The following is a 26459-nucleotide window of genomic DNA, read 5'->3' on the forward strand; positions in this document are numbered from 1 at the left end:
GCACACGCTGTGCTTGGCTAAGCCTGTTTGCAAAACTCAGTCCCTGGAATACAAAGCCACCGCAAAGTACGCAGCCAGCTCTGAAATATGTGTTTCCAGACAGCTATGGACGGCAAAACAGTCATTCCCTTTTGTTGTTCTACGCTTCACATCTTGGCAATGGGCACACCTGGAATCCCACATCGCTTCCCCCGCACCAACATTCTTTCCATTTTTTAATCAAGTAGGACGTGCTTATAACATAATATTTGTGAAAACACTATCAAAAAGAAAATTTTAAATTGCCTTAATTCTACCAGCCAAAGGCAACCATCCATACTGCTGAATGTATGCTTCTGGAATTTTTAGGGCATACATAAAAATTCTTCAAAATCAAAATAGGATCATATTATAGGTAATTTGCTTTGCTCATGCAAAGACAGCTTATGCACATTTTAGTGTTTTTTAATAAACCAGCAGTATTACCTCTGAATCATCTCTTTTATTGAGGATTAAAAATTAGCCACCCCCAGGGCCGGTGCTGTGGCTCACTTGGCTAATCCTCCGCCTGCGGCGCTGGCATCCCATATGGCCCTGGGTTCTAGTCCCGGTTGCTCCTCTTCCAGTCCAGCTCTCTGCTGTGGCCCAGGAGGGCAGTGGAGGATGGCCCAAGTGATTGGGCGCCTGCACCCGCGTGGGAGACCAGGAGGAAACACCTGGCTCCTGGCTTCGGATTGGTGCAGTGCACACTGGCTGTAGCGGCCATTTGGGGGGTGAACCAACTGAAGGAAGACCTTTCTCTCTCTTTCTCACTGTCTAACTCTACCTGTCAAATAAGTTAAAAAAAAAAAGCCACCTCCAAAAGGCACAACCCATCATAATGATAATGATCATTTTTCCACATACAGATATAAAACAATTTATTCAATCAAGATGTATTGCTTGATGTCTATCAAGAATTACTTTTGAAGATGTGTGGTTTCAAATTTGTACCCCTACAATTAATTTTTAGTGGATATTTTTGTAGATAATTATTTCTACAAATATATTATTATTTCTGTACAGTAAACTTTTAGAAATAGAATGCACAGATATGAATTTTTTGATGCTTTTAATACAATTTCCCTCCCGTCAAGAGTACACACATTTATATGCCTCATTATCCTGTACCCTAACAGCAAGTGATTTTCATTCCTTTTTAATCTTTGCTAAATCAATAGGTAGAATACTATGTCATTTTATTGGAATTCATACTTATTATAAATATTAATGATATTGAAGTTTCATTATGTTTGCTGAAACAATATACAACTAACTGTTACCAGAGAATGGCAGGGTCCTTGTCTTTGCGCAAGAAAGAATTCAGGCGTGAGACAGAGTAAGTGGAAAGCAAAATAGCAAGGTTTATTAGGGCAGGGACATTCATAAGAGAGAAACTGAGAGACAGTGCCCAGTCACTCAGACTGGGGGAGAGCGAGGTTACATGGTTGAGTGGAGAGAATACACCTGGCCAGGTCAGGCCAGGCCAGGCCAGGTGGGCGGCTCAGCAGAGAGGCAGAGGGCTGAGCATGCAGTCCAGTTGAGGCTGGGGGTTTTTAAGGGGATGGGCCTTGCCTTCCCCTCTTTTCCTCCTGGAACAAAGGACGTTTTGGATGTAAATACAAAAAATTCCTTTCTGAGTTTTCCCCCTGAAGTTATCAGACAGAGGGGAAGCCTGGCTGGCATCACCCCACCTTAGAGGAGCCTTAGAGGAAGGATGGTTATCAGGTAGAAGGGGCAGGGAGCATTTGAAGTGCAGATACTGGGCTGTACCTGGAAGGTTATCAGGATGACTTTGACATGCATATGCTGGACCTAGATGTCAATTCTTTAGGCCTTTGTCACAAACACATAAGCTCGTATCTGACTTCCTACCTAACATGTCCACTCATAATGTACATTTATTATTTATCTCTAAGATTATCCATTTTAATACTGGTAACTTCCTTTTTTATATAGGGTACAGTTTCATTTTTGATCGCTTTTTAACTTGATTTGTTGTTTGGGACACAGAAAAGTTTTAAATTTGGGGGTTAAAAATACTTGAAAAATTTTTAATAAAAATGTGTTTAAAGTGCATATTCCATTATCTTCATGCATTTGTTGATATGTCATACTTACATTGTCCATCCAAAACCTATATTTTTCTCCTATTAAATTTTTAGATTTCAAAGGCAGAGAGTGAGCAAGCAAGCTGTTCCATCTCCTAGTTCACTAATCAAATGTCTGAAATGGTTAGGGCTGGGCCAGGGCCCAAACTTCGATCCAGGACATCAATCTAGGACTCCCATGTGCATAGTAAGAATCCAACTACTTGAACCAAAACCACTGCCCCTCAGGTCCACATTAGCAGGAAGCTGGAGTCAAGAGCCTGTTCAGGTACTCAAATTCAGGTGCTCCAATATGAGATGCAGGTATGAAGGACTCCAACATGAGATGCAGGAATCTTAAGCACTAGGCTAAACACCTTCCTCTAATTTAAAAATTTTCATCTACTTCAAGTAAATTTTGAAATATTATGTAAGATCCAGATCACATTTTTTCTCCCAAGTGATGATTTTTGGTCCCTGCAATGTTTTTCATAAGAGCATTCTTTCCACAGTGATTTAACAGGCCTCCACTGCACACACTAAGTACTTACATATCCTTTGGTCTATCGACTTTTTATTTTATTCCAATGATCTTGTTTACCTATTCCTGCACAAGTACTACCAAATTATTTTAATTTTATAATTCATTTTAATACATTCATGGAGAGCCCTGCCTTATTTTGCTTCTAACTTTTCTAACTCCATCTGGGTCCCCCACATGGATGGCAGGGACCCAAGTACTTGGGCCACTTCCCACTGCTTTCCCAAGTGCGTCAGCAGGGAGCTGGATTGGAAGCAGGGCAGCCAAGACTTGAACTGCTACTCATATAGGATGCCAGCATCCCATCAATACTGTCCACCAGGTTGCATGTTAGCAGGAACCTGGAAAGCTGAGTGGCCCTGGGAATCCAACCCAGTCCTCCAATACAGGATGTGATCCAGGCAACCTACGGAGCATCCTAACTATTGTGTCACACCTACCTCAAGGATAAGGAAATGCAGATAATCTTTAGTGGCTTTAGCATGGACTTTGTAGTAGGCAGGACAAAAGTTCCCATAAGGATGTCAATGTGATGGGCTGGCCTGTGGCGCAGTGGGTTAACATCCTGGCCTAAAGCGCCGGCATCCCATATGGGCGCTGGTTTGAGACCCAGCTGCTCCACTTCTGATCCGCTGTGGCCTGGGAGAGCAGTGGAGGATGGCCGGCGTCCTTGGGCCCCTGCACCCGTGTGGGAGACCCAGAGGAAGCTCCTGGCTCCTGGATTCGGATTGGTGCAGCTCCAGCCATTTCGGCCAGTGGGGAATGAACCATCGGATGGAAGATTCTCTCTCTCTCTCTCTGCCTCTCCTCTCTCTGTGTAACTCTGATTTTCAAATAAATGAATGAATTAAAAAAAAAAGATGTCAGTGTTTTAATGCCAGGAATCAGCGAATGTATGAGGTTAAAAGGCAAAGGGCACTTAAAAGGTAGCGGATGGACCTGACTTTAAATAGGGAGATTATCCAGGCAGGCCCAATGGAATCAGCCAAGTCCTTAGCAATGGAAGAGAAGGCAGAAGAGGCAATGCCAAGTTGCGGGGCACGAGAACAACTTAGTCTGCCATTGCTGGCTTTGAAGGGGCTAGATGCCAAGGAATGTGTATGGGTGCCTTAAACACCAGAAAAGACAGAATGACTTCTCTCCAGCCTCCCGAAGGAACACAGCCCTGCCAACACCTTGACTTTAGCTCAGTAAAACCTCTTTAGAACAACTGGCCTCCAGGACTGGAAGATAATAAATGCATGTTTTTTGTTTTTTGGGTTTTTGTTTGTTTGTTTTGTTTTGTTTTTGTTTTTGACAGGCAGAGTGGATAGTGAGAGAGAGAGACAGAGAGAAAGGTCTTCCTTTTGCCGTTGGTTCGCCCTCCAATGGCCGCCATGGCTGGCGCGCTGTGACGGGCGCACCATGCTAATCCGAAGGCAGGAGCCAGGTGCTTCTCCTGGTCTCCCATGGGGTGCAGGACCCAAGTACTTGGGCCATCCTCCACTGCACTCGCGGGCCACAGCAGAGAGCTGGCCTGGAAGAGGGGCAACTGGGACAGAATCCGGCGCCCTGACCGGGACTAGAACCCGGTGTGTCGGCGCCACTAGGTGGAGGATTAGCCTAGTGAGCCGCAGTGCCGGCTTGCATGTTTTTAAAACACCAAGTTGGTGTGGCCTTGAGTCAGATGTGGAGTCAAAATTCTAATTTATGGTTCATTAATTATTTTAATATAAATACCCTTGGAAGAACTAGTCTAAATCTTGATTTCATTGCTTATAACATGGCTGTGATATCTTGCTTCAGGCAATGATAATAACAATAGCAACTTCATTAGCCGAGTACTACGGTCCTAGTAAGGGAGATAAGTAACCTAGGTGTGGGGGAATAGCACTCCTAGCTCATAACTTTTCTGTTAACTCACCAATACCACCTTCTGACACAAGTACTATTATGGTCTCTATTTGAATTGAGGCACAGAAAGAGTTAATCAGCCAAAAATTAGAGCCATTAAAGGACAGGGCTTAGATTTATGTGCAGGTGGAGTTCAGAGCCCCTGCTCTTAAACGGAGAATCAGGTTATAGTGGGTTGAGGGTCCACTTGCCGGGGAGATGAGCATCTGTTACAAGTAGGAGATTCCCAGCCTTGCCTATTTTGTGCTTCTAGCATACAGTTAGACAAGGCTCAGGGCAGGAGTCTCAACCCCCACCTACTCCTTCAGCTGCATGTCAGCTTTGCAATGGCTGTGGTTTCCTCTGCGTCGTGCAAACAAGCAACCAAAGGCTTCCATTAGCCTTAGTGTCAGTGCCTCATGCACTCACCCTCGGGTTCTGGCTCCGGATCTCTAGTTCCTCCTGGTTTAAGCATGGGGAGGAATGTCCTGGTTGAATTTTGCTTGGGGTGGGAGGGGTGCTCCCTCTTATCCCATAGATGAGTCTCATCCTTCATATGCCCCAAGTCACAAGTGGATGGGTCCTTTTCTCAATGTTCTAATATGCAAAATTATCCCACAGGGGATTGGTGCTAGGACTGCTGTGGATACTAAAGTATGCAGATGCTCAAGCCTCTTCTATAAAATGGCAAAGGATTTGCAAGTAACCTCTGCACATCCTCCCGTATGCTTTAAATCATCTCTGTACAACTTAGAATGCCTCGTAAAATGTAAATGCTATGTAAATAGTTGCTATGCTGTATCATATGGGAGAATAATGACAAGGAAATCATCTATACACATTCAGTACAGTCGCTAAACAAAATATATACTCTTATTTTTGGGGGGTGGTGGTTATAGTTGGTTGAATCTGAGAATGTGGGATTCTTGAACAGAAAGGGCTGACTATATGGCTAGACAGTTCTGGGTTTCAGATGGAGGCATGTTCTTTCTGCAGAGAATCTGGGAGAGAAAATCAGCTACATATGTAACTTCAAGTCATCGTCTTACGCGGCAGTCCTTTTGTAGATATCTCCATGAGAACTTGGAAAACACTCAATGGAAACCGAGACGTGGGTTGAGGGAACAAGTTCTACTCCTGGTCCTCTACCAGCGTAGAGCATATGGAAGGGAGTGGCAGCGCAACGATTTATTTTCCCATCAAAACTCTCATTAGCAACTGGAAACTATTGCAGTTGCGTTCAAATGTTTTTTTCCCTCGGTTGCAAAAAGCACAGAGTGCGAGCCAGAGTCTCATTTGCAGTTGATGTCCTTCTTGGTGCTCTGGTCCATTTCTGGCTCTCCAACACCCATTCATGGGTGAGATCTTATCTGTGGAAAAAGTTTTTCACTACTTTGGAGCAAACTGATATTAAATAAGGATTTTTGTTTCCATAGGCTAAATGATTCCATTTAAATCGCTCCCAGATTATATCCTTTTAATATTTGTTGGCCTTAAAATGATGTCTTTTATGAAATGATTACAACACTCGCTGGTAGTTTGATTTGATTTAAACACCCTTACAATGTTAAAAGCTGGCAATCCTCTGGTGGTTTTCAAATTATTTTTGAAATCTTTTTCTGGTCTGTGTAACCCCAAACCCTATGAACCACTGGAATGCATCTTCAAATAGTTTTCAACAAGTGGAATATTTTCTGAGCCCCTGGGTTTCTGAGAATGCCTGCCTGTCCCACGGAAAGACAAATTGCTGGTTATGACATTCTTAGCTCATCACTCCCTCCTCCCTTCCCAACCCCGCGGAGTCATTTGGCATCTAACTGTTGCAGAGGAAATGTATGAGACCAGCACTAACTTTTGTTCTCTTATAAATAACTTTTTACTGAATACTTTTCTTTTTCACTTATTACTTTCTTCCTGTCTGAAGGCATCATGCACCTCTCCCCCAACAAGCATGCAGCTGAGAGAGTATATGGTGACTGATGACCAAGGCACCAGGCCTTTTATCTTCTAAGTGCAGATGCTATGGGCATAAAGTACCTTAACCATTATTCCAAGTTCTTGTCCCCACAGAAATAAGAATTCAAAGCCAAGGCATAGACGCAGTGCACAAGTGAGAACTGGATTTATTTAAGAGAGAGTGGTGAGCACTGTGGGGCAGTGGGTTAAGTTACCGCCTATGACTCTGGCATCCCATATGAGCACCGATTTGAGTCCTGGCTGCTCCACTTCTGTTCCAGCCGGATCCACCCTGGGAAAGCAGCAGCAGATGACCCAAGCGCTGAGGCCCCTACATCCACATGGGAGACTAAATGGAGTTCATGGCTCCTAGCTTTGGCCTGACCCGGCCCCAGCTATTGTGGCCATTTGGGGAGTGAACCAGCATATGTAATATCTCATTCTGTCTCTGCCTCTGTGCAACTCTTTCAAATAAATAATTTTTTAAAAAATTACATTTACACAAGAGTGCGGGCAACCCCACAAGGGGAGACACCTGTCAAGAGTGGGCCAGAGTTGCCTATGAGAAGAGAGAGTAGGAGGAGGCCAGAGAAGGACCCATAAGCAAGGTCCAGAAGCCTAAAAGCACAGGGCGCATTTCCACATGTATGGGTCCCTTTTATGTGGTAGGCAGCGGTGCCCTAGTGGAATTTACAAACAGGTTCAGTTCAGTATGCATGAGGCTTTCTGGGAGTTTCATGGCACCTCCATGTGGAGCTTAACTTCTACATGACCATCAAGGCATCTCCTCCTTCCTGGTCCCAGATGAGACACAGGTGCATCATGGGAAAGTGAGTGTATTGGATTGACAGGTAAGGGGTGGAGTTATAGTACAGTGATACACAGAAATTATGAAAAAAAATTCAGCTCAATTATTCCTAATTAACCTCCCTGCCTAGTTTCCCCATATCACAAATCTAGTTTTTCTATACTAGCCACTGTACTATTGGACAGTTATGGGTTGAAGAGTATCACCCGTACCTGGGAATGTGATCTTAGCTGGGCATAGGATCTTTGTAGATGTAGTCAAATTAAGGTGATGCTATTAGGTAGAGGCTGATTCAGTGACTAATGTCTCAGAAGAAAGAACTTTGGATTCAGACACACACAGGGAGAGTTCCTTGTGCAGATAGACACAGAGTCTGAAGATGGAGGCAGAGGTTGGAGTTTTGTAGCCACAAGCCAAGGGGAACTACCCTGGGATCACTAGAAACTGGACGAGGTAGGGAAAAATCCTCCCCTAGAGGGTTCGGAGGGAGTAGGGCCCTGTCGACACTTCCAGCTTCCATAACTAGGGGACAGTACACATCCATTGTTGCTTTAAGTCACCCAGTTTGTGGTACTTTGTCACAGCAGCACTAGGAAACTAAGACAGATGTTGCAAACGCTTTGGATTTCAAGTGCTTTATCTGTAAAATGTGGGCAATAATGTGTTTTAAGGTTTACAGATGGTTGAGAAGATTAAACGTGACAGCAGGAGACAAGGTATGTAAATTCTGGCACATTCTGTCTACTAAATAGAATGGGTCGTTTTTGTTACCATCATCAGTGTCACCACTACCACCACCGCCCACACCTTCCTTTTTTTATGTTCTTGTAATTTTTACATACAACCTGCATGATTTTTATAAAATAATAAAATCACTTAAAAACTAGGGATTGCCAGGCCCACCATCAAAGACGTTTGATTCAGTAGGTCTTGGATGGGCCTCTGGAATGAGTTACTGTTTGAAGGTGTCCAGACATGAACTCTCATTAAACACTGAAAGTTCAACGTAATTTAAGTGGTAGACCTGGTATTACTGTCCCTGTTCTATAAATATGGAAATCAAGGTCAAAGGAAATTGAACCCAAGTCAGAAAATGTAAAATCAAGTAGTTTTTTTTTGAGGCTGAACTTCAATAACTTCACTGGTTTGATGAAATGTGAAACTCCAGCCTTAGTACGAAAAAATCCCAGATAATGAGAACTCCGTAATACATAAAATATGGGAGACAGTCCAGTAGGAGGATTAAGAACACATGCTTTGGAAGCAGACAGGTTTAAACTCTAGCCGTGGCACTTACTTTCTGTGTGAACTTGGAAAAGTTATTGAACCTTTTGAGAGCTCGGGTTCATCTGAAAATGGGCATAGCATCGATCAGGTTTCTCATGAAATGTGAACTAGGCACCATGATAGACCGTTATTTTTAGCACAGGGAGTGCTGAATGAATGTTACATTTATGCAGTGACGTTCATTTTTAAAAATCCATACTATCTTCTGCTATTGACTTGCTATAAAGATACAAATGCAGGGATAAAAGTCCACAGATGAGGACTAGGAACTCACTTTGGAAAACATGTGATGCTCCTGCTGTCCTAGTAGCTTAGATTATCATTCTGAAAGTAACTTACCTGGAATTCTTATTAATCGGCCTTTACCAAGGCTCCTTATGTCTTCAATTCTCCATTATTATAATACCAAAAGGTCATTTGACAGAGTACATACAAACTAATTTTAATAGTTTCTCATAGCTAACAAAAAAATGTCTTTAAGGATGCTTTAATGAGTAGGATTTTCTCAATCCGTAGTGCTCAATAGGGTTTGTTTCTGTCTATACTTAGAACATTCTACCGTATTCTTCATCAGCCTCCAAGACGCTGAGAAGGAGGAAGCAAAGAAAGGAATTCTTGGTAGAAAATTGGGCATCCTAACATCACCAAAAGGATTAGCAAGAAACAAGATAGGAAATTAACCTGTACAAACCTGCTTCTTCTATTTTTGTGTCATTTAAACCACTGCACATTTATCTTACGTTAGAAACAGCCACCATTTTCAGACTTGGTTTTGTTAAAGATTATATGCCTTTTGGAGAGCTGACATGATTCCAGTTGCTTCTCCGTATCACTTGCTGTCGTAATTTTTTTTAAAAGAAACATTCATTTATTTTGAAAAATCAGAGTTACAGAGACAGTGAGAGAAAGAATCTTCCATCTGCTGGTTCACTCCCCAAATGGCCACGATGCCCAGTGCTGGGCCAGACGGAAGCCAGGAGCCAGGAGTTTCATCCAGGTTTCCCATGTGGGTGGCAGGGATCCAAGCATTTGGGCCATCGTCTGCTGCTTTTCCCAGGCCATTAGCAGGGAGCTGGATCAGAAACGGAGCACTGTGGCATAGCAGCCTTAAGCCTCCACCTGCAGCACCGGCATCCCATGTGGGCACCAGTTTGAGTCCTGGCCACTCCACTTCTGATCTAGCTCCCAGCTAATGGCCTGGGAAAGCAGTGGCAGATGGCCCAAGTGCTTGGATCCCTGCACCTACATGGGAGACCTGGAAGAAGCTCCTGGCTTCAGATTGGCCCAGCTCCAGCTGTTGTAGCCATTTGGGGAGTGAACCAGCGAATGGAAGACCTCTCTCTCTCTCTGTCTCTCCCTCTCTCTTTCTGTAACTCTTCCTCTCAAATAAATAAGTAAATCTTAAAAAAAAAGTAGAGCAGCCACAACACGAACTGGTGCCCACATGGGATGCCAGCATCGCAGGCAGCGGCTTTACCCACTATGCCACAATGCTGGCCCCAACATCCAGATAAAATTTTGATGGCAAGTTGCTCAAACCCCTTTGCCACTCACTGAATGTCTCATCCAGGATGCAATGAACAGAGGACCATAAAGTAGCCTAAGCAACACAACACACCTGTAGTAGTTAAGTCTGCAGATGGATGTTCCTGGCTTCGTGCAGGGGCTCAACACTGTCTTTTAGAAACATGGTTCTATTTTTTCCACTATGCCTTCCTCAGAATGTTTTTATGTCCAAATGCTTGTGACCTCACAGTTGCAAGATGGCTGCCTGGTTCCAGAAGTTATATTCTTATCTCTGTTTCCTGAGAATGTAAGAGGAGAAAAGGTCATGAGAGCAGCACCTCTCTTCTCATGCCCAACTCTTTCAACAGTAGACAAAACTGTACCAAAATATCACCAGCAGGTTTCTACTATCTCTTTAGCCACAACTGGGTAATCTGACCATCTCCAGGTGTAAGAAACTCTGGGAGTATTATCAGGCAAGGTTGAGTAAGATCCCTCTGCTTGGGGCCAGCTTTGTGGCACAGTGGGTTAAGCTGCCATCTGCAGTGCCAGCATCACTTATGGGCACCAGTTCCAGTCCCAGCTGCTCCACTTCCAATCCAGCTCTGTGGGAAAGCAGCAGAAGATGGCACAAGTACTTGGGCCCCTGCACCAGATAAAGTTTCTGGCTTCAGCCTGGCCTGGCCCTGGTCATTGTGGCCATTTGAGGAGATCACTAACTCTCTGTTTCTCTAATTATGCCTTTCAAAGAAATTAATTAAAAAAAAAAAAAACAGACTCTCTGCTTGACTTAAAGCGATCATGATTCATCTGCTGGAGGTTGACATTTTGCTTCTCTTATCAAAATCAGGGTCTGTTTAGTAAAAAGGCAGAAAGTCACAGCAGTGAAGATAATTTGCTGGAGTGCCTTTCCAAGCCACCCTACTCCCCTCTTTCTCCCCTACATCCTGAATTGACTCTTTAGTATCCCCAAAAGTTGTGTAATGCCGTTGAGCTCTAGGGAGTAATGATGCAAAAGGGTAGCTGGCAGGCTATAGCTGCGGTGTGGGGTCTGATTGGAGTGATACTGAATTAGGATACCATCCTGATGCTATCAATCACCTTGGAGCAACTATCAAGAGACCCAAAGGACAGATTTAAGCTATTGAAGCTCACCAGAGGCTGACTGGAAACTCTAATCTGTACCCTTAGAGTGCAGAATCTAACCAAAGAACTCCCACCAGTTATCCACCCTGGTTCCATTCTGTGCCCAGATCTGGGGTTGTGCAAATGACATTGCCTCTGCCAAGAAGCGGCTGTAAGGTGGCAAGACTGGGACAGAGAGAAGGCACGTGTGCTTCCTCTCCCCTTCCTATCTGACCGCAGTTCTAGTGAGCGCAGCTCCAAGGCTTCTTGGCTCCTGAGAGCAACTGAGCCCTGTCTACAGCTTTCCCCACACTTAAAGAACCACCTTGAACTTGTCCCCCTCAGCAATAAAAGCACCACTGGTGTAGAGACTCTGGTGCCGGGTCTGAGTTTCAGCTCCTCTGTTTCAAAGTTGTACTAACTCTAACCTCTACCTATTGTTTCTCCAGTAACAGAGGTGGTCCTGGCTTCCAATATTGATAGCTCATTTATTTTTCACCCTTTGAGTTACCTAGCAAAACTTTTTATTATGTGAGCCTTCCTTCTATTAAACCCTCTGCTCAAGTAACTGGTGGGATTTCAGTCTTCCGACCCCCATGGCTGTTCAGTAGGGTGAAGTCATGAAGGTCCTGAAGTGCTCTATGCTTCCCTCTGACCAAGTTAATGTCCTTTGGTAGCAGCTACCTCCAATGTATAATTCACCTTAATGGTATATTGCTTTGAATTAAGTAGCTTGGATTAAGTAAGTGCAAGTGACAGAAATCCAAAGTAACACTGTATTAAGCAAGTTTGAAATTTATTTCTTCTTTATCTGTTTCAGATCTGAAATGGCAGTTCCACAGACACTGGGCATCTATATTCTACCCATCTTGTTATTTTTCTGGCTTCAACATATGGCTTGTGCCTCCTGTTCCAAGATGTTGTTCAAGTTCCAGCCACCTCATCTACATCCCAGCTAGCATGGAAAGATAGGACTGCTTCCATTACAGTTACTTAGAAGTCAAACATGTCACATATGTGTGCATCCCACTGTCCAGAATCAATTACAAAGTCACACTAAGGTGCAAGGGAAGCTGTGAAATGCCTTTATTCTGAACAGTTAGGTCTTCTACTCTTTGTAAGGAAGGAATAGCTATTGGTAGATGACAAGTCATCCATCTAACATGGTAATTGTTATTTCTGGTTTGTTTGAGTAATTTAATAAGCAGTTTATTGAGAGAAAAGTTTACATTCCATATAATTTACCTATCGCAGACAATTCAATAGTTTTCATTATATTCACAGTTGTGCGTCCTTCACCATAATCAATTTTATAACATTTTCATCCTCCCGCCACAAAAGCAAATTCTTTATTAGCATTCACTCCATTTTTCCTTCCTTCTCCATCCCTGTCATAGGCAGCCATTAAATTACTTTATTTCCATGGATTTGACTTTTCTGAACATTTTATACAAATGGAAGCATCCAAAATGTGGCCTTCTGTAACTAGTTTCTTTCACTTGGTATAATGTTCTTATGCTTCATTCCTGTTGTAGCAGTATCAGTATTTCATTCCCATTTTATGGCCAAGTATTTCCCTGGATGGATATAGCACATTTTACTTATAATCAGTTGATGGACACTTGGTTTGTGCCCACTTTTTGGCTATTATGAATAATGCTGCTATGTATAATTTTTTTGTAGACATATGTTTTTACTTCTCTCCATTATATCTCTGGAAAACAGATTTTACTGCTGGGTCACACAGTAGCTCTATGTTTAACTTACTGAGAAATAACTGAAATATGCTCCAAAGTGGCTATATGATTTTACATTCCCATCAGCAATATATAAGGGTTGGAATTTCTACACATCCTTACATTTGTTACTATTTGACTTTTTGATTACGGCCATTCTAGTGGGTGTGAAGTGGTATCCCATTGTGGTTTTTATTTGCCTTTCCCAAATGACTAATGATGCTAAGCTCCCCCCTGACTATGATAGATCTTTTTTGGGGAAAAATCTACTTGGATCCTTTGCCAATCTCTTGGTTTTAAGATTTTTTTAAGCTACATAGTTCTGTGTCACCTGGTTACATCTTGCATAGATTTTTGCCAGATTTTTCCCCTTAACTTTTAAGAGAAAGCTGGAACTTTATCTATTGTTGGAAATTCAGCAAGGCTTTGAAACATCATCTATTCGAAAGTCACAGCATGTGGTATAAATTGCAGATTTAATTCAGTATTATATATGTAAAAAGAATCTCTGAGGAGAAATTTTATTTGAAAGAAAATGGGTAGAGGGCTAGCATTGTGGCGTAGCAGGTAAAGCTGCTGCCTGTGACACTGCCATCCCATATGGGCACGGGTTTGAGACCTGACTGCTCTACTTCCTATCCAGCTTCCTGCTAATGTGCCTGGGAAAGCAGCAGAATATGGCCCAAGTCCTTGAGCCTCTACTACCCATGTGGAAAACCCAAATGAAGCTCCTAGCTCTAGTCTGGACCAGCTCTGGCTCTTGCAACCATTTGGGGAATGAACCTGCAGATGAAAGATATCTCTACCTACCCTACCACCCTGCAACTCTACCTTTCAAACAAACAAATAAATAAAACCTTAAAAAAGTGGGCAGCCAATATACAAGGTAAAGTGAGACTAAAATACCACTGCGTTTTGAGCCAAGTGCCAAAACAGTAGGGAAAATTAGAAGTCAACATCCAGGCTCTACAGAAGGGGTGCAGAACATTTTTTCTGCCAAGGACTATTTGGATATTTATAACATCATTCACAGACCATACAACATTATCAACTGAAAAATGAGCCTGTTATAAATTTATTGAATTTAGAGTCTCACCTGCAGTTGCCTTGGCAGGGCCAGACCAGATGAATTTTGTAGGCCTTATCTGGCCTTCAGGCAAGACATTCACCACCGGGGCTCTAGAGTTTTATAACATTATTTTTAAGAGACAAGATACAAAGTTTTACTGCTGATTATTTGGAAGTCATGTTTTAAAATACATTAGCAAGTAAATAACTGTAGTTAAAGATCACATGAATATACATTAAGACAACTCTCAGTAATTATGGGATAATAAAAACAATGTTTTTAGCTAAGCCTAATGATTTTCTTTCTATCTCTTAGCAAAAATAATGCTTTTAATTCTTTGTCTCTTTCCATAAGCAATACTGAACAAAATAAACAACAGGTAATGGGGAAAAAGCCCTACAAAATATCTTTGCTTTGTTTAAAATGTTAAGGCCAAAGTAACTGTGTAATTGTGAAGGTCTACACCAGTCATTAGTGAGGATGCTATAGGCAGAGGGAGGGATAAAAATGACGACACTATGAGAAGGAAAATATTGATTCGGGTGTCTAGAATCAAACTTCTATCACTCAGAGCAAAACCACCTAACAGTTCTGGACTTCAGTTTCCAAAACTAAGAATGCAAAGGTCAGGCTGTATGGATGCCTGTAGTCTATCTCTAGAAATCCTATGAATCTATAATGACTAAATAGCAGAGCTTGTCTATGGCATTTTCTATGGAAATTTGCTCAGGAAAGTAAGTCTGATCAACCCAAATAGTGCCAAACCAGAAAGCCTGGGCTCAGTCATGGTATTTCACAAAATGAGTTGTGTTCAAAATATTCAGGAAACAATGGGATGAATAAAGTTGTGATGGATTCTTTTACTTATTTATTCAAAATGTATTTCCCATTTCTCCCTTAGTTTAACATTCATGTGAACTGGGACAACAATATGTGTAGGTCCATAATGATGAAGTGACTGGCTTAAGCTGTCACCACAATCCTGTTCCCTGCTTTCTCAGCCTCCCTTGCAGCTATGGGTGGCCAAGTCAATGAACGCAGCCACAGAACATTATTCTTTCCAAAAGCACTTTCAGGAATTATTTTTCAGAAGCATGGTAATTACAAATGTTAGACAGATTATATGTATTTTCTAGTAAAGCCAGAATACGCTAATCTTTTAGACTCTTCTTCCATAAATCATTTACTCTGGTTTCCTTAAATAAATAAAAATCTGTTTATCCAATGGAGTATTTTGTCATACCTTGCCCCCATTTTTGTAAAATTTTTTAAATGATAGAAAAATCTGTTTGCCAAGAAGGTATCTGACTATTAAACTTCTCTATCATAAACCTAAGCAACTTAGAAATTCCTATTTTTGAGTACACAAAATCTAATATTCACATTAATCAAACTTTTAGACACAGTTGTGTTGTTGCATGAAACCTGGAACCTAGGATTCTCAGTTCTGTGTACCCAAATCACTGGTGGTACTTTAAAAGAAAATTACAGTTCAGTCTCCATCTACCCCACACCTCTTCTGATTCACACTTGGAGGTGGCTCAGGACTCTGGTAGTTTAAGTTTTAAGGACAGCCAAGACTGAAATACTGTGCTTTATACATCACAGAAGCTGAGGCTCTTCAAGAGGCTTTAGTTGAATGAGGCCTTATGGCATGGTGAAAATAACTCTGTAACAGGTATAGGGGTTCTGGCCTTGGTTTTGGCACTCAGCAGTTAGTTGACTTTGGCCAAATAACTTAAAAACTCTTTGAGCCTTAATGAGTCACTCATAAACGGGACAATTTTTGCCCTGGATGTAAACATCAACTGTTTATAAAAGCATGTGGAAAGGGGCTGGCGCTGTGGCATAGTGGGTAAAGCCTCCCATATGGGAGCTGGTTCGAGTCCTGGCTGCTCCACTTCCAATCCCTCTGCTATGGCCTGGGAAAGCAGTGGAAGATGGCCCAAGTCCTTGGGCCCCTGCGCCCGCATGGGGGACCCTAAGAAGTTCCTGGTTCCTAGCTTCGGATCAGTGCAGCTCCGGCTGTTTCGACAATTGGGGAGTGAGCCAGCGGATGGAAGACCGACCCATCCCTCCCTCCCTCCCTCTCCCTCTCTCTCTGCCTCTGCCTCTCTGTAACTCTGCCTTTCAAAAAAATAAATCTTTAAAAAAAATGGAAAATTACCAGGAATCTGGAAACTTATTTTTTCAAAGATTTTTATTTAGTTATTTGACAGGTAGTTACAGACAGAGAGAGAGAGAGACAGAGAGAAAGGTCTTCCTTCCATTGGTTCACTTCCCAATGGCCACCATGGCCAGAGTTACGTGGATCCGAAGCCAGGAGCCAGGAGCTTCTTTCCTGGTCTCCCATTTGGGTGCAGGCGCCCAAGCACTTGGGCCATCCTCCATTGCCCTCGTGGGCCACAGCAGAGAGCTGGACTGGAAGAGGAGCAACTGGGACTAGAACGCGGGGTCCATATGGGATGCTGGCACCGCAGGCAGAAGATTAACCTAGTGCACCACCATGCCGGTCCTGAAATCTGGAAACTTCTATCAGTCCTGAAGACTGTTATCCTCTTTGTGGAGTGCCCTTTCCCGTCCTTGCATGTTGAAAAAATCCTATTGCACCTTCCACTGAGAACTCTTCTGAAATCTTTGGAGCCCTCTCTACCCCAACTACACAGAAATGTCAGCACCTCAGGGCTTTCCAGAACCTTCCACATCAGCCTATCACACGGACCGTCCTAACGACAACCCTGCTGTCCACCACTGGCATAGGGTACGCTCCTCTCCCACCCGGAGCCGTCTTCTCAGTGCCCCTGTCCCTAGCAATGCTAGCCCAGGTGGCCCAAAATGGCCACCACCCCAGCCCGAAAACAGGAACTACCCTTGTAGAACCAGCTTTTTCAAAAGCGGAGTCTTTTCTTCAATGCACTTTCGCTGATCAAGGAGATACTAGGAGACTTCAAAAGTCCGTGGAGAAACAGAACTAAAACAAGTTTATCTGGCTGCTGCAAACACTATTTGAATTTCATGAGTTTTTTTTCCCCCTCCATAGTACGTGTTTCCAATGGATTTCAAAACATTTTTGCATCCAAACTAGGATTTAATTCCATTTTCCATGAGCTTTTTGAAGTTCCCCCGTAAAGGGAGGGCTGCCGAGCTCTGCTGGAGTGACCACCACGGATGATAACTAATTTATCGCTGCCATTCGTGGTAGGCGCCTGCGACAGTGAATTCCTTCATAAAACGTGCACTGTCCTGATCCCCGTTCTACAACGAGACGAGCGGGGAGCCGGGTTCGAGCGACTTCGTAATTGGCTCAAACACAGACCTCACTCCAGAGCCCCAAGGCTGAGCCACTCCCCGCACCTTCTGCACCCAGAGGCGCTCTGAGGCTCCGTTCCCCGGGTGTGGCTCGGGGACCCGACCCCTCGAGTCCACCCCGACTCCCTTTCGACAGCCAAGCTGGCGCCGCGGGCACTGCTCGACCCGGAGGGGAGCGGAGGCACCGCCGATGTCCTCGGGCGCTCCGGTCACCAGCACGCGTCTAAACAGCACCGGGGCCCTGGATCCGGCCGGGGGCGTCTGCGCAGCTCTGCCGCGCCTTTTTCCCCGGGAGGACTCAGCCACACCACGCTTTCTCCCAAAGTTTACCTCAGACCCCGAGCCGTCAGCCCGGCCGGGAAGCTCCAGCACACCCACAGCTAGAGCGAGGTCCTCCCACTGGCCGCCCGCCGGAAGTGACGCACCGGATGCGTCCCTCCTCCCGCAGAGGGGGCGGGGAAGGAAGATGGCGGCGCCCAGCAGCCGGTGAGGGCAGAAGACACCGGGACCCTGGGGGGCGGCCGAACTCGTCCGTTATGGCCGCATCCCCGCATGCTCTGTCCTCACGCCTCCTGACAGGTACTAGACCCGCCTCGGGCACGATCTTGGGAAAATTCTTGCTTTCGTGCCACGTGCGAGACCGTGGTTTCCGGCTGCCTGCAACCTTGGGAGCCCTTGGAGAGGTCGGGTCAGCGGAAGCGGGGAAGTGACTTTTGGGGTAGCCTGGAGGGAGGAGGCCGTGGAGCGAGGGTCCAGCCTTGCACTGTATCCCCAGTGGTCCGCACCGTCTCCTCCATCGGGAAGGAGTGGGCAGGGTCAGGTGCTTCTCTGGCTTTTCAGAGAGTGAGAGTTGGAGGAGAGGGCAGGACCTTAGGGCTCCCCAAATCTCTTAGCTTATGAGAGGCTCGCTTCCCAGCCTTCCCTCCTGGCTTTCCTTGTAACTGGGAGTCTTCGCTTCAGTGTAGAGTGATAAACATAAGGACAACTGTAGACAGCAGTACGTACCCCCTCCCACGCCCTGCCCCAGACTTTGCGCCATCAGCGTGGTCCCTGATGTTAGTCCTCCACTTGAAAGACCCGTGACAGATGATATATTGAGCTGAGATGCTCATCCCTACCACTTGGCAAGGACTCAGCTCAAATGCCTTCTGTGTCTCCTTATCAAATCACCGTATCTAAAGTAAGGCTCCCTGTCTTCTGATATCAGCCTTTATCTTTCTTTCATCATGATTAGTACAATCTGTTGTTTATATCCTGGTTTATTGTGTGTTTTTCCCAACGAGAATATAAACATTTTTCTTAAAGATTTTTATTTATTTGAAAGGCAGAGTTACAGAGAGGCAGAGGCAGACAGAGAAAGAGAGGTCTTCCATCCACTAGTTCACTTCCCAATGGACTGCAACGACCAGAGCTGTGTTGATCCGAAGCCAGGAGCCGCTTCTGGGTCTCCCACGTGGGTGCAGGGGCCCAGGGACTTGGGCCATCTTCTACTGCTTTCCCAGGCCATAGCAGAGAGCTGGATCAGAAGTGGAGCAGCCGGGTCTCGAACCAGTGCCCATATGGGATGCCGGCACTGCAGCCTGGGGCTTTCACCCACTGCGCCACAGCGCTGGTCCCAAGAACAGAACCTTTATGGAGGCAGCAACAATGTCTGCCTCTCTGGTTCACCTTTGTGTCCCCAGTGCCTAGGACTGGGCCTGGTGTGTGTTGTTGTCTCTCTGTAATTATTTGTGAATGGAGGAAATTTATCCTGGTGGTACTGTGGAAGAAGAAATTGGGAATTGTTTTGCCCTCAGTATTTTAGGGTGAGAACTAATGGCTGGGTGGGGAACATGTTGCAGATGATCCCCGTTGGAGACCATATAGGAGAAGCCAGGAACTTTCTTCTGGTCATACCCAGAAACTACTTTCAGGCCTACCCTACCACTCATGAACTCTGCATTATCTGGCAATGTTGGTCACTGTGACTCCATGAGACTTCTTTCTTCCTTGTTTTTCATGATGTTATTTTGTAGATCTTTAATTGTCTGTGTAATCTCAGGGCAAATCACTTGACTTTTCTAGAACTGAGTTTACTCATCTATAAAATGGGGTTATTAAACGATGATCTCAAAGGCCCCTTCTGGTTTGTAAGGTGGGAGGGAGCGTAGGTCAAACAGGACCGGCCAGGGTTTGGTCATTGTGAAAGCTGGGGGATAAGTATGGGGTTTGTTGAAGTCTTCTGCTTTTTTATATAACTATAATTTTCCATAATGAAAAGTTATTTTTTAAGTTCTTATTTATTTGTTTGTTTGAGAGGCAGAGAGAGAGAGAGAGAGGTCCCCTCTGCTGGTTCACTCTCAAAATGTCCACAATGGCCAAGACTGGATCAGGCCAAATTCAGGAGCTGGGAGCTTAATCCAGATCTCCCACATGAGTGACAGGAACCTAATTACCTGAACCATCACTGCTGCCTCCCAGGCTGTGCATTAGCAGAAAGTTGGAATCAAGACACAGTAGATTAATCCTCCGCCTGCAGCGCCCGCATCCCATATGGGCGCCAGTTCTAGTCCCGGCTGCTCTTCTTCTAATCCAGCTCTCTGCTGTGGCCTGGGAAAGCAGTAGAAGATGGCCCAACTCCTTGGGACCCTGCACCCACGTGGGAAACCCGGAGGAAGCTCCTGGCTCCTGGCTTCGGATCGGTGCAGCTCTGGCTGTTGCGGCCATTTGGGGAGTGAACCAACAGAAGGAAGAATTTCTCTCTGTCTCTCCCTCTCACTGTCTAACTCTGCCTCTCAAATAAATGAATAAAAATTAAAAAAAAAAAAAAAGAGCCAAGTATAGAACGCAAGTACTCTGAAATGGGGCAGGTGTCTTAACTACTAGGTCAAGTGCCCATCCCCCGCCCCCCCAGTTTTTTTATTTTTCTGTTTTGAAGCCCATGTTTCTTTATTTTGAATCACTTCTTAGTTACCTGTTACCATCCCTGACTGAACGTCCTTTGTTCCGCACCTTACACATTCATTCTCTGAGGCCTCCTCAAGAATTCTACACTAATAAGTGAATAATATGAATAATACGCTAAGAGGTGTATAATTATCACCTCTGTGTGGTTTCTCCAGCTGCATCCCTCAGGCTAGCTGTCTTGCTGCCTTGGCTGTTCTGTGTTTTCAGCTTTCTGTGGGGTAATTCCATTTGACTGACCCAACTGTCCCAGTTCCAAGAGAAGGGCAGCTGCATGTGGTATGGTGCTGGCTCCGCCTTCGCAAGGGTGGGGTAGAAGGAATTCATAGATAGCTTACCTTCTGAAGCTGGGAACACAGTCGCCCAAAGGTCTGCTAGTAAGTGGTCTGTAGGACTCACTGCGATCCACTTGGAAGATCCTTTCTGACTGCCTGATGGGAAGGGGTGCCAGGAAAGCTGCACTGGCACCGTATCATTCTTGTCTGATTTGGCTTCGAAAAGTTCAGCGTATTTTATAGCTGCTGAAAATTTTTTGAGAACATTTCAGCTCTTTGTTCGCTTAATTTTTTTTTTTTTTTTTTTTTTTTTGAGAGGCAGAGTGGACAGTGAGAGAGAGAGACAGAAAGGTCTTCCTTTGCCAATTGTTCACCCTCCAATGGCCGCCACGGCCGGCGCACTGGGCTGATCCTTCGCGAAGGCAGGAGCCAGGTGCTTCTCCTGGTCTCCCATGGGGTGCAGGGCCCAAGCACTTGGGCCATCCTCCACTGCACTCCCTGGCCACAGCAGAGAGCTGGCCTGGAAGAGGGGCAACCGGGACAGAATCCGGTGCCCCGACTGGGACTAGAACCTGGTGTGCCGGCGCCACAAGGCGGAGAATTAGCCTAGTGAGCCGTGGCGCCGGCCCCTGCTCACTTAATTTTAAAAGCCTTATCAACATGAATCAGGGTTGCTAGTGAACAGTGGGTATTGTCATGTCTCCAGATTTTCAATGTATTGATTATAAACTCTGTGTATCTTCCAGTGTAAATTTGTTTGCATAGGGCTGAATTATTTTTCTAGATACTGATTCATTGAAATGCGACTGATTTTGACCACATGAAGTATTTTCATCTGTAAGTGCAATTTTCTAGCCGCTTGTCTTCTTACTGCCATTCTGTAAGATCTCAGTCTGACTGTCTTAATCCTGAGAGATATTCTCCAAGGTGGTTTGGAGACAAACTCATGTCCAATCACATGGAAAATAAGCATGTCATACTTAAGTGAGGTCTGAGAATATGAGTTTAGTGGAGTGGCTTGTCTTCAGTCTCGGATAATTGCCATGTATTTCAAGGGGCAATGATAGTTCTCCTTGCACAGTGCAAGCAAGTTCGATGGGCGCCCTGGTTATCAAGCACCATTTCACAACTGGATGGAAATACTCCACTAGCTGTTGTAGCAAAGGTGAGGAGAGGAGAGGCCCTGCCACCGAAGAACTAAAACATGGGATGGCGGAAACAAATGGAAGCAGTTTGCATTAAGAAACTGCCGTAAAATGTAATATAAAGTGATGGAGTAGTTGAAAGAACATTTGAGAATTTGACAGGCAGTGTGAAGGACAAGGAAATGACGTAAACACAGATGATCAGAGTGGGAATGTGCAGTGTGTTTAGTGGAAGATCAGGAGACAGAATTGCTTCAGTGAGTTGTACGTCCACATATGGGCAAGTAACGCAGTTTCTGGGCTTCAGGAAGGTGATCATTCACTATGTGAAGCATGCATTGGACAGGAAAGGAAGTTGTCGATGGCTGGGTGGCCGCTTGACTCATATTACCGGAGTCCAAGTGTAAGAGTAAGAGTCTAGGGGCTGGTGCTGTGCCGTAATGAGCCAAGCCTCTGCCTGCAACGCTGGCATCCCAGTGGGCACCAGTTCCAGTCCCAACTGCTCCACTTCTGATCCAGCTCCCTGCTAATGGCATGGGAAAGCAGTGGAAGATGACCCAAATGCTTGTGCCCCTGCACTCGTATGGGAGACCAGAGGAAGTTCCTGCCTCCTGGATTCAGACTGGCCCAGCTCCAGCCGTTGCAGCCATTTGGGGAGTGAACCAGCAGATGGAGGACTTCTCTCTCTGTCTCTCCTCTGTGTCTGTAACTCTGCCACTTGAATAAATGAATACATCTGTGGAAAAAAATAAAAAAGATTGAGTCCATCAGGAGGAATGGGAAGAAATGGAGAGATTTAACTTAGGTTTCAGAGTTGACGGCACGTGGTGGCTGTCAGGCCTGAAGAAAGAGTTCAGGATGTTCCTGAACTCTCAGCAGGTGATGGCTTTATCTGCAACAGGACACAGAGCAGATATAAGTAGGGGTGGAATGAAGTGTTAAAGAGGTGTTGGGGCCCATCCTTGTGGAGGTACCAAGAGAGCAGTTGGAAATAGGAAGAATGATTTCTAGGACATGGGTGGGAGATTAGAAATTTTCCTACAGTTGCTTTAGCTCAGGAACAATGTTTACCATTCAGAATAGTGCGGACATCACTGCCTTCAAGTGGCATACGCTGTAAGAAACTCAGAAACCAAAAGTGGAGAACCAGGAACCTTTGCTCTCCATGGAAGCCATGGGAGAGGAAGCTTTTTAATAGAAAGGGAGAATCCGCAGTGTTGCATACATTGTCAGAGGTGTGAACTGGATGAGGCCTGGGACTGGCGTTGTGGCACGGTGGGTTCATCATCTGCCTGTGGTATCCCATGTGAGCATTGGGTTCAAGTCCCAGATGCAGGATCTCTCTATCTCACCCTTTCCCTCCGTCTTCTCCCCGCCCATTCCTTCTCCCTCTCTCTCCATACCTCTGCCTTTCAAATAAATAAATTTTTTTTCAAATAAATAAATGTTTCAGGGTGAGGCCTGAGACAGAAGCATTGGATTTGTTGATAGTTGAGCAAAGTTTTAGTAGAATGATTAAAAGCCAGAGTTGCAGACAACAAACATTGCTTATTCCCATCTAGACTCATGGACTCCTACTTCACTGAGAGTTATTTCCTCTTCCTTTTAGTTGTCTTACTCTCCATGGCCAAAATATTAACCTGAAGCACACATATATTTCAATGTACTGTTATGTGTTGAGGAAAACTGTGCCTTTCATTTTCTTCTTTTTGCAAAGGAACTGGGCTCATTTGATAGTCCCTTCTTTAGAAGAAAGATCTACAGTGTGATCATTTTAGCACTTAATATAACAAAAGCAAAGTGACCCTGAAATGAAAAATTTCCTCAGTCCTCATGAAGAATTACACTTAAACAGTGAGCAGGCTGATAAATTGCATTTATTTGCAAATCTGGATGAGATCATTTCAGGGCTTTGACCTGTCGTGCATTGCAGCAGTAGGTGGCTGGCTTTGCCTCTAGGTAGGTACAGCCATCACACTCTTGAGAAGCATCAGTCATTGTGCTCCTCTCTCCTCTTCTCTCTCTCCTATAGGTTGCATGGGAGGATGCGTTTGGTATCTAGAAAGAAGAGCTCTCCAAGCACCCCCTGGCAAGTTTATGCGTCTCTTTAGGAATGTCCATCAGCAGTGGATTACATTTCAGCACTTCACCTTCCTCAAACGCATGGTATGTGGAGAAGACCATCCTTGCCCTGTTTCCTGGTCCCTTCTCTGTATGAGGGAATTTCAGAAATTCCTGTTAGAGGAAGAGTTTTAAGAAGTACTAGTTGAAAAAGGACTTTTATTTAGTGTCCTCTTAAGTTTAGCAAAAGTTTTTAATCTCTTGTTTTGATTATTCTTAACTGAAACCAGAATGATTCTGGCGTTTGAGGTTAAAAGTATGATCCTGAACTTATTGATTAAGTTTGGAGAAAGATTGAAAACTTCTGCCATATTTTGTTTGACTTGGCTGAAATTAGGAAAAGCTGAACCGTTATGATACATCTTTTTAAAATTCTTTGAAGTTCTAGGAATATATGAGTAATATAGAAATAATTGCTTTAATGGTGTGGCTGTCTTGTTTTTCTTAAATCAGTAGTGCATTTGAAAATCTTTTTAACACATGTCCTTGAGAATAGACTCAAATAAATTGAGAGTTTTTGTAATTTGCTGGACATTTTATAATGGACATTGATAATACATCTGAGAGTCCTTTATCTGGGTTGATTTTAATGATGTTGTGGGTAACATGATAACTTACTGTTAATTACCAGTGAGGGCATTTGCCATTTTCTCAAATGGAAGAGGGGCTTAGAATGGCAAAATATAGCTAGAAAGTGATGGTTGCAGTACCAGCAATAAAATAATAGCAGATACATAATCTAAAGCCCTATTTGACATCTCTGTCTTTTTTTTTAACTTATAACGTCCACTTTAACATTAAAATTTTAATTTAGAATCTTAATAAAACTCTATGTTGATAAGAGATTTAAATTTTTTTTCTTTAAAGATTTTATTTATTTGTTTATTTGAGAGGTAGCATTACAGAGAGGGAGGCACAGAGGTCTTCCATCACTGATTCACTCCCCAGATGGCTACAGTGGCCGGAGCTGATCCAAAGCCAGGAGCCAGGAGGTTCTTCTGCCTCTCCCATGCAGCTACAGGGGCACAAGCACTTGGGCATTCCAGGCCATTAGCAGGGAGCAGCTGGTGTGGGGAGCAATCCGGACTGGACTGAGTTACTGGAATTAAGACTTATTCTATGCATCTGCTCTCCCACAATATGGCGCTGGGAGAGGAGAAAACAGCTTCTACCCAGCTGCCTCTCACCAACTTGACAAGCTGTAGGACTTGCTCCTGATTGGAGGAGAGCAGCGTACTCGGCGTGTGGGCAGCCGAGTTAGGATTGGCGGAGGAGGACTATAAAGGAGGAGAGAGACGGCATGCACCAGGAACATCTAAGGGGAACATCTAAGGGGAACACCTGTGCAGCCCCCCAGAGAGCCGGCCGGCGGTGTGCTGCTCCCCTGCGGAAGTGGGGAAAGTGGCCAGGGGGAACCGCCCTTCCACGGAGGTGGAAGGGACAGTAGCCAACCCGGGAAGAACCAGCAGCAAACCCGGGGAGGGCCGAGCAGACGAAAGAACAGCGCAGGGTCCTGTGTCGTTCCTCCACGAAGAGGGGGAGTGACAGCTGGAACAGGAACCCATGCCCACATGGGATGCCAGCGCCGCAGGCAGAGAAAACAGCTCTCTGAATTCGCTCATGAGTCACAAGTCTTACCTGAGACTAGAGTGTGTAGTTTTAAGATTGAGGCCATGGAAAAGGCACTTACTTGCTTGTTAGAATAGGTGGCTCCGTGTCCCAGGGCTACCTGTAACTGGTTATGGAAGAGCTCTGCTTTTAATGAGACATCTTCTCTACCAGCTGCTGAGAAGATGGAACGAAGTAGATACCACATCAACTATAAAATGGCTCACAAATGGCGGTAGTCATTAATCTTGCCTTGTTAGTAGTAAAACATCTGATTCCCACTCCTGTGCTCTCCTCTACCACGTGTGTACAAGGTCACTTAACTCTGGATTATGTCCCCAAGCTGAGCCCCTCTTGGTGCTGTTTGCAGAAGTACGTGGAAAGGGACCTTCTCATCTGGGCTTTTGGGGATAGAAAACACTTTCATGTGTCCAGAATGTTGAACCTCCATGGAAGATTCTGGAGGAGATGAATATGGAATAGATTTACCTTTCTTTCTAGTAACTTGTGTTCCCATGGTTTTCTGCACCACAGATTTGAAAACAATGACTGAGACGTTAATTTTATTCTATTTAATACCAGGAAAGAACTTTCAGGTACCCCAAAAGATTGGAAATGTTACTAAACAACCATTGAAAAGCATTTGGGGCCTCACTCGCATAGTAACATGTGCTTTTTGTTTGTTTGTTTGTTTGCTTAGTATGTCACACAACTGAACAGGAGCCTCAACCAGCGAGTAAAACCAAAGCCGGAGCCAGAGGCCTCTTCTTTCCTTGAAAAAACGTCTTTAGGCCAAGACAATGCAGAAATGTATGAGACAAGACCCCTCTCGCCCCCTAGCCTGTCTTTGTCCAGAAAGCCAAAGGACAAGGAACTGATGGAACTAGAGCCCGATTCGATCTCCGAAGGGGCACTGAATGTGGGAAAAGACGCAAAAGAAGAAAAGCAGTGGAAGGAGATGAAGGTGCACGTGGATGATCTGCCAGGGATTTTGGCCCGACTCTCCAAGATCAAACTCACAGGTACTGTTTTTTCTGGTACAGTTACTTA

General features: G+C 44.5%; 1 protein-coding gene and 1 long non-coding RNA gene across 2 annotated transcripts in view; one reads left to right on the plus strand and one right to left on the minus strand.

The window, feature by feature from the left end:
* Positions 1-1616: 1616 nt before the first annotated feature.
* Positions 1617-17755, minus strand: LOC103351459 (uncharacterized). Its single transcript, XR_007911390.2, has 3 exons — positions 17648-17755; positions 14036-14118; positions 1617-10377 (listed from the first exon to the last, which is right to left on the minus strand). It is a non-coding gene; the product is annotated as an uncharacterized lncRNA (long non-coding RNA).
* Positions 17742-26459, plus strand: part of COX10 (cytochrome c oxidase assembly factor heme A:farnesyltransferase COX10) — a 146690-nt gene continuing 137972 nt past the window's right edge. The window contains exons 1-3 of the mRNA XM_002718961.5: positions 17742-17896; positions 23713-23846; positions 26110-26431. Coding sequence (XP_002719007.2) covers positions 17746-17896; positions 23713-23846; positions 26110-26431 — 607 coding nt within the window. The 5' untranslated portion in view covers positions 17742-17745. The remainder of the gene's footprint in view (positions 17897-23712; positions 23847-26109; positions 26432-26459) is intronic.

Source organism: Oryctolagus cuniculus, chromosome 17 (genome assembly GCF_964237555.1).
Source record: "Oryctolagus cuniculus chromosome 17, mOryCun1.1, whole genome shotgun sequence".
Classification (NCBI taxonomy): Eukaryota; Metazoa; Chordata; class Mammalia; order Lagomorpha; family Leporidae; genus Oryctolagus; species Oryctolagus cuniculus.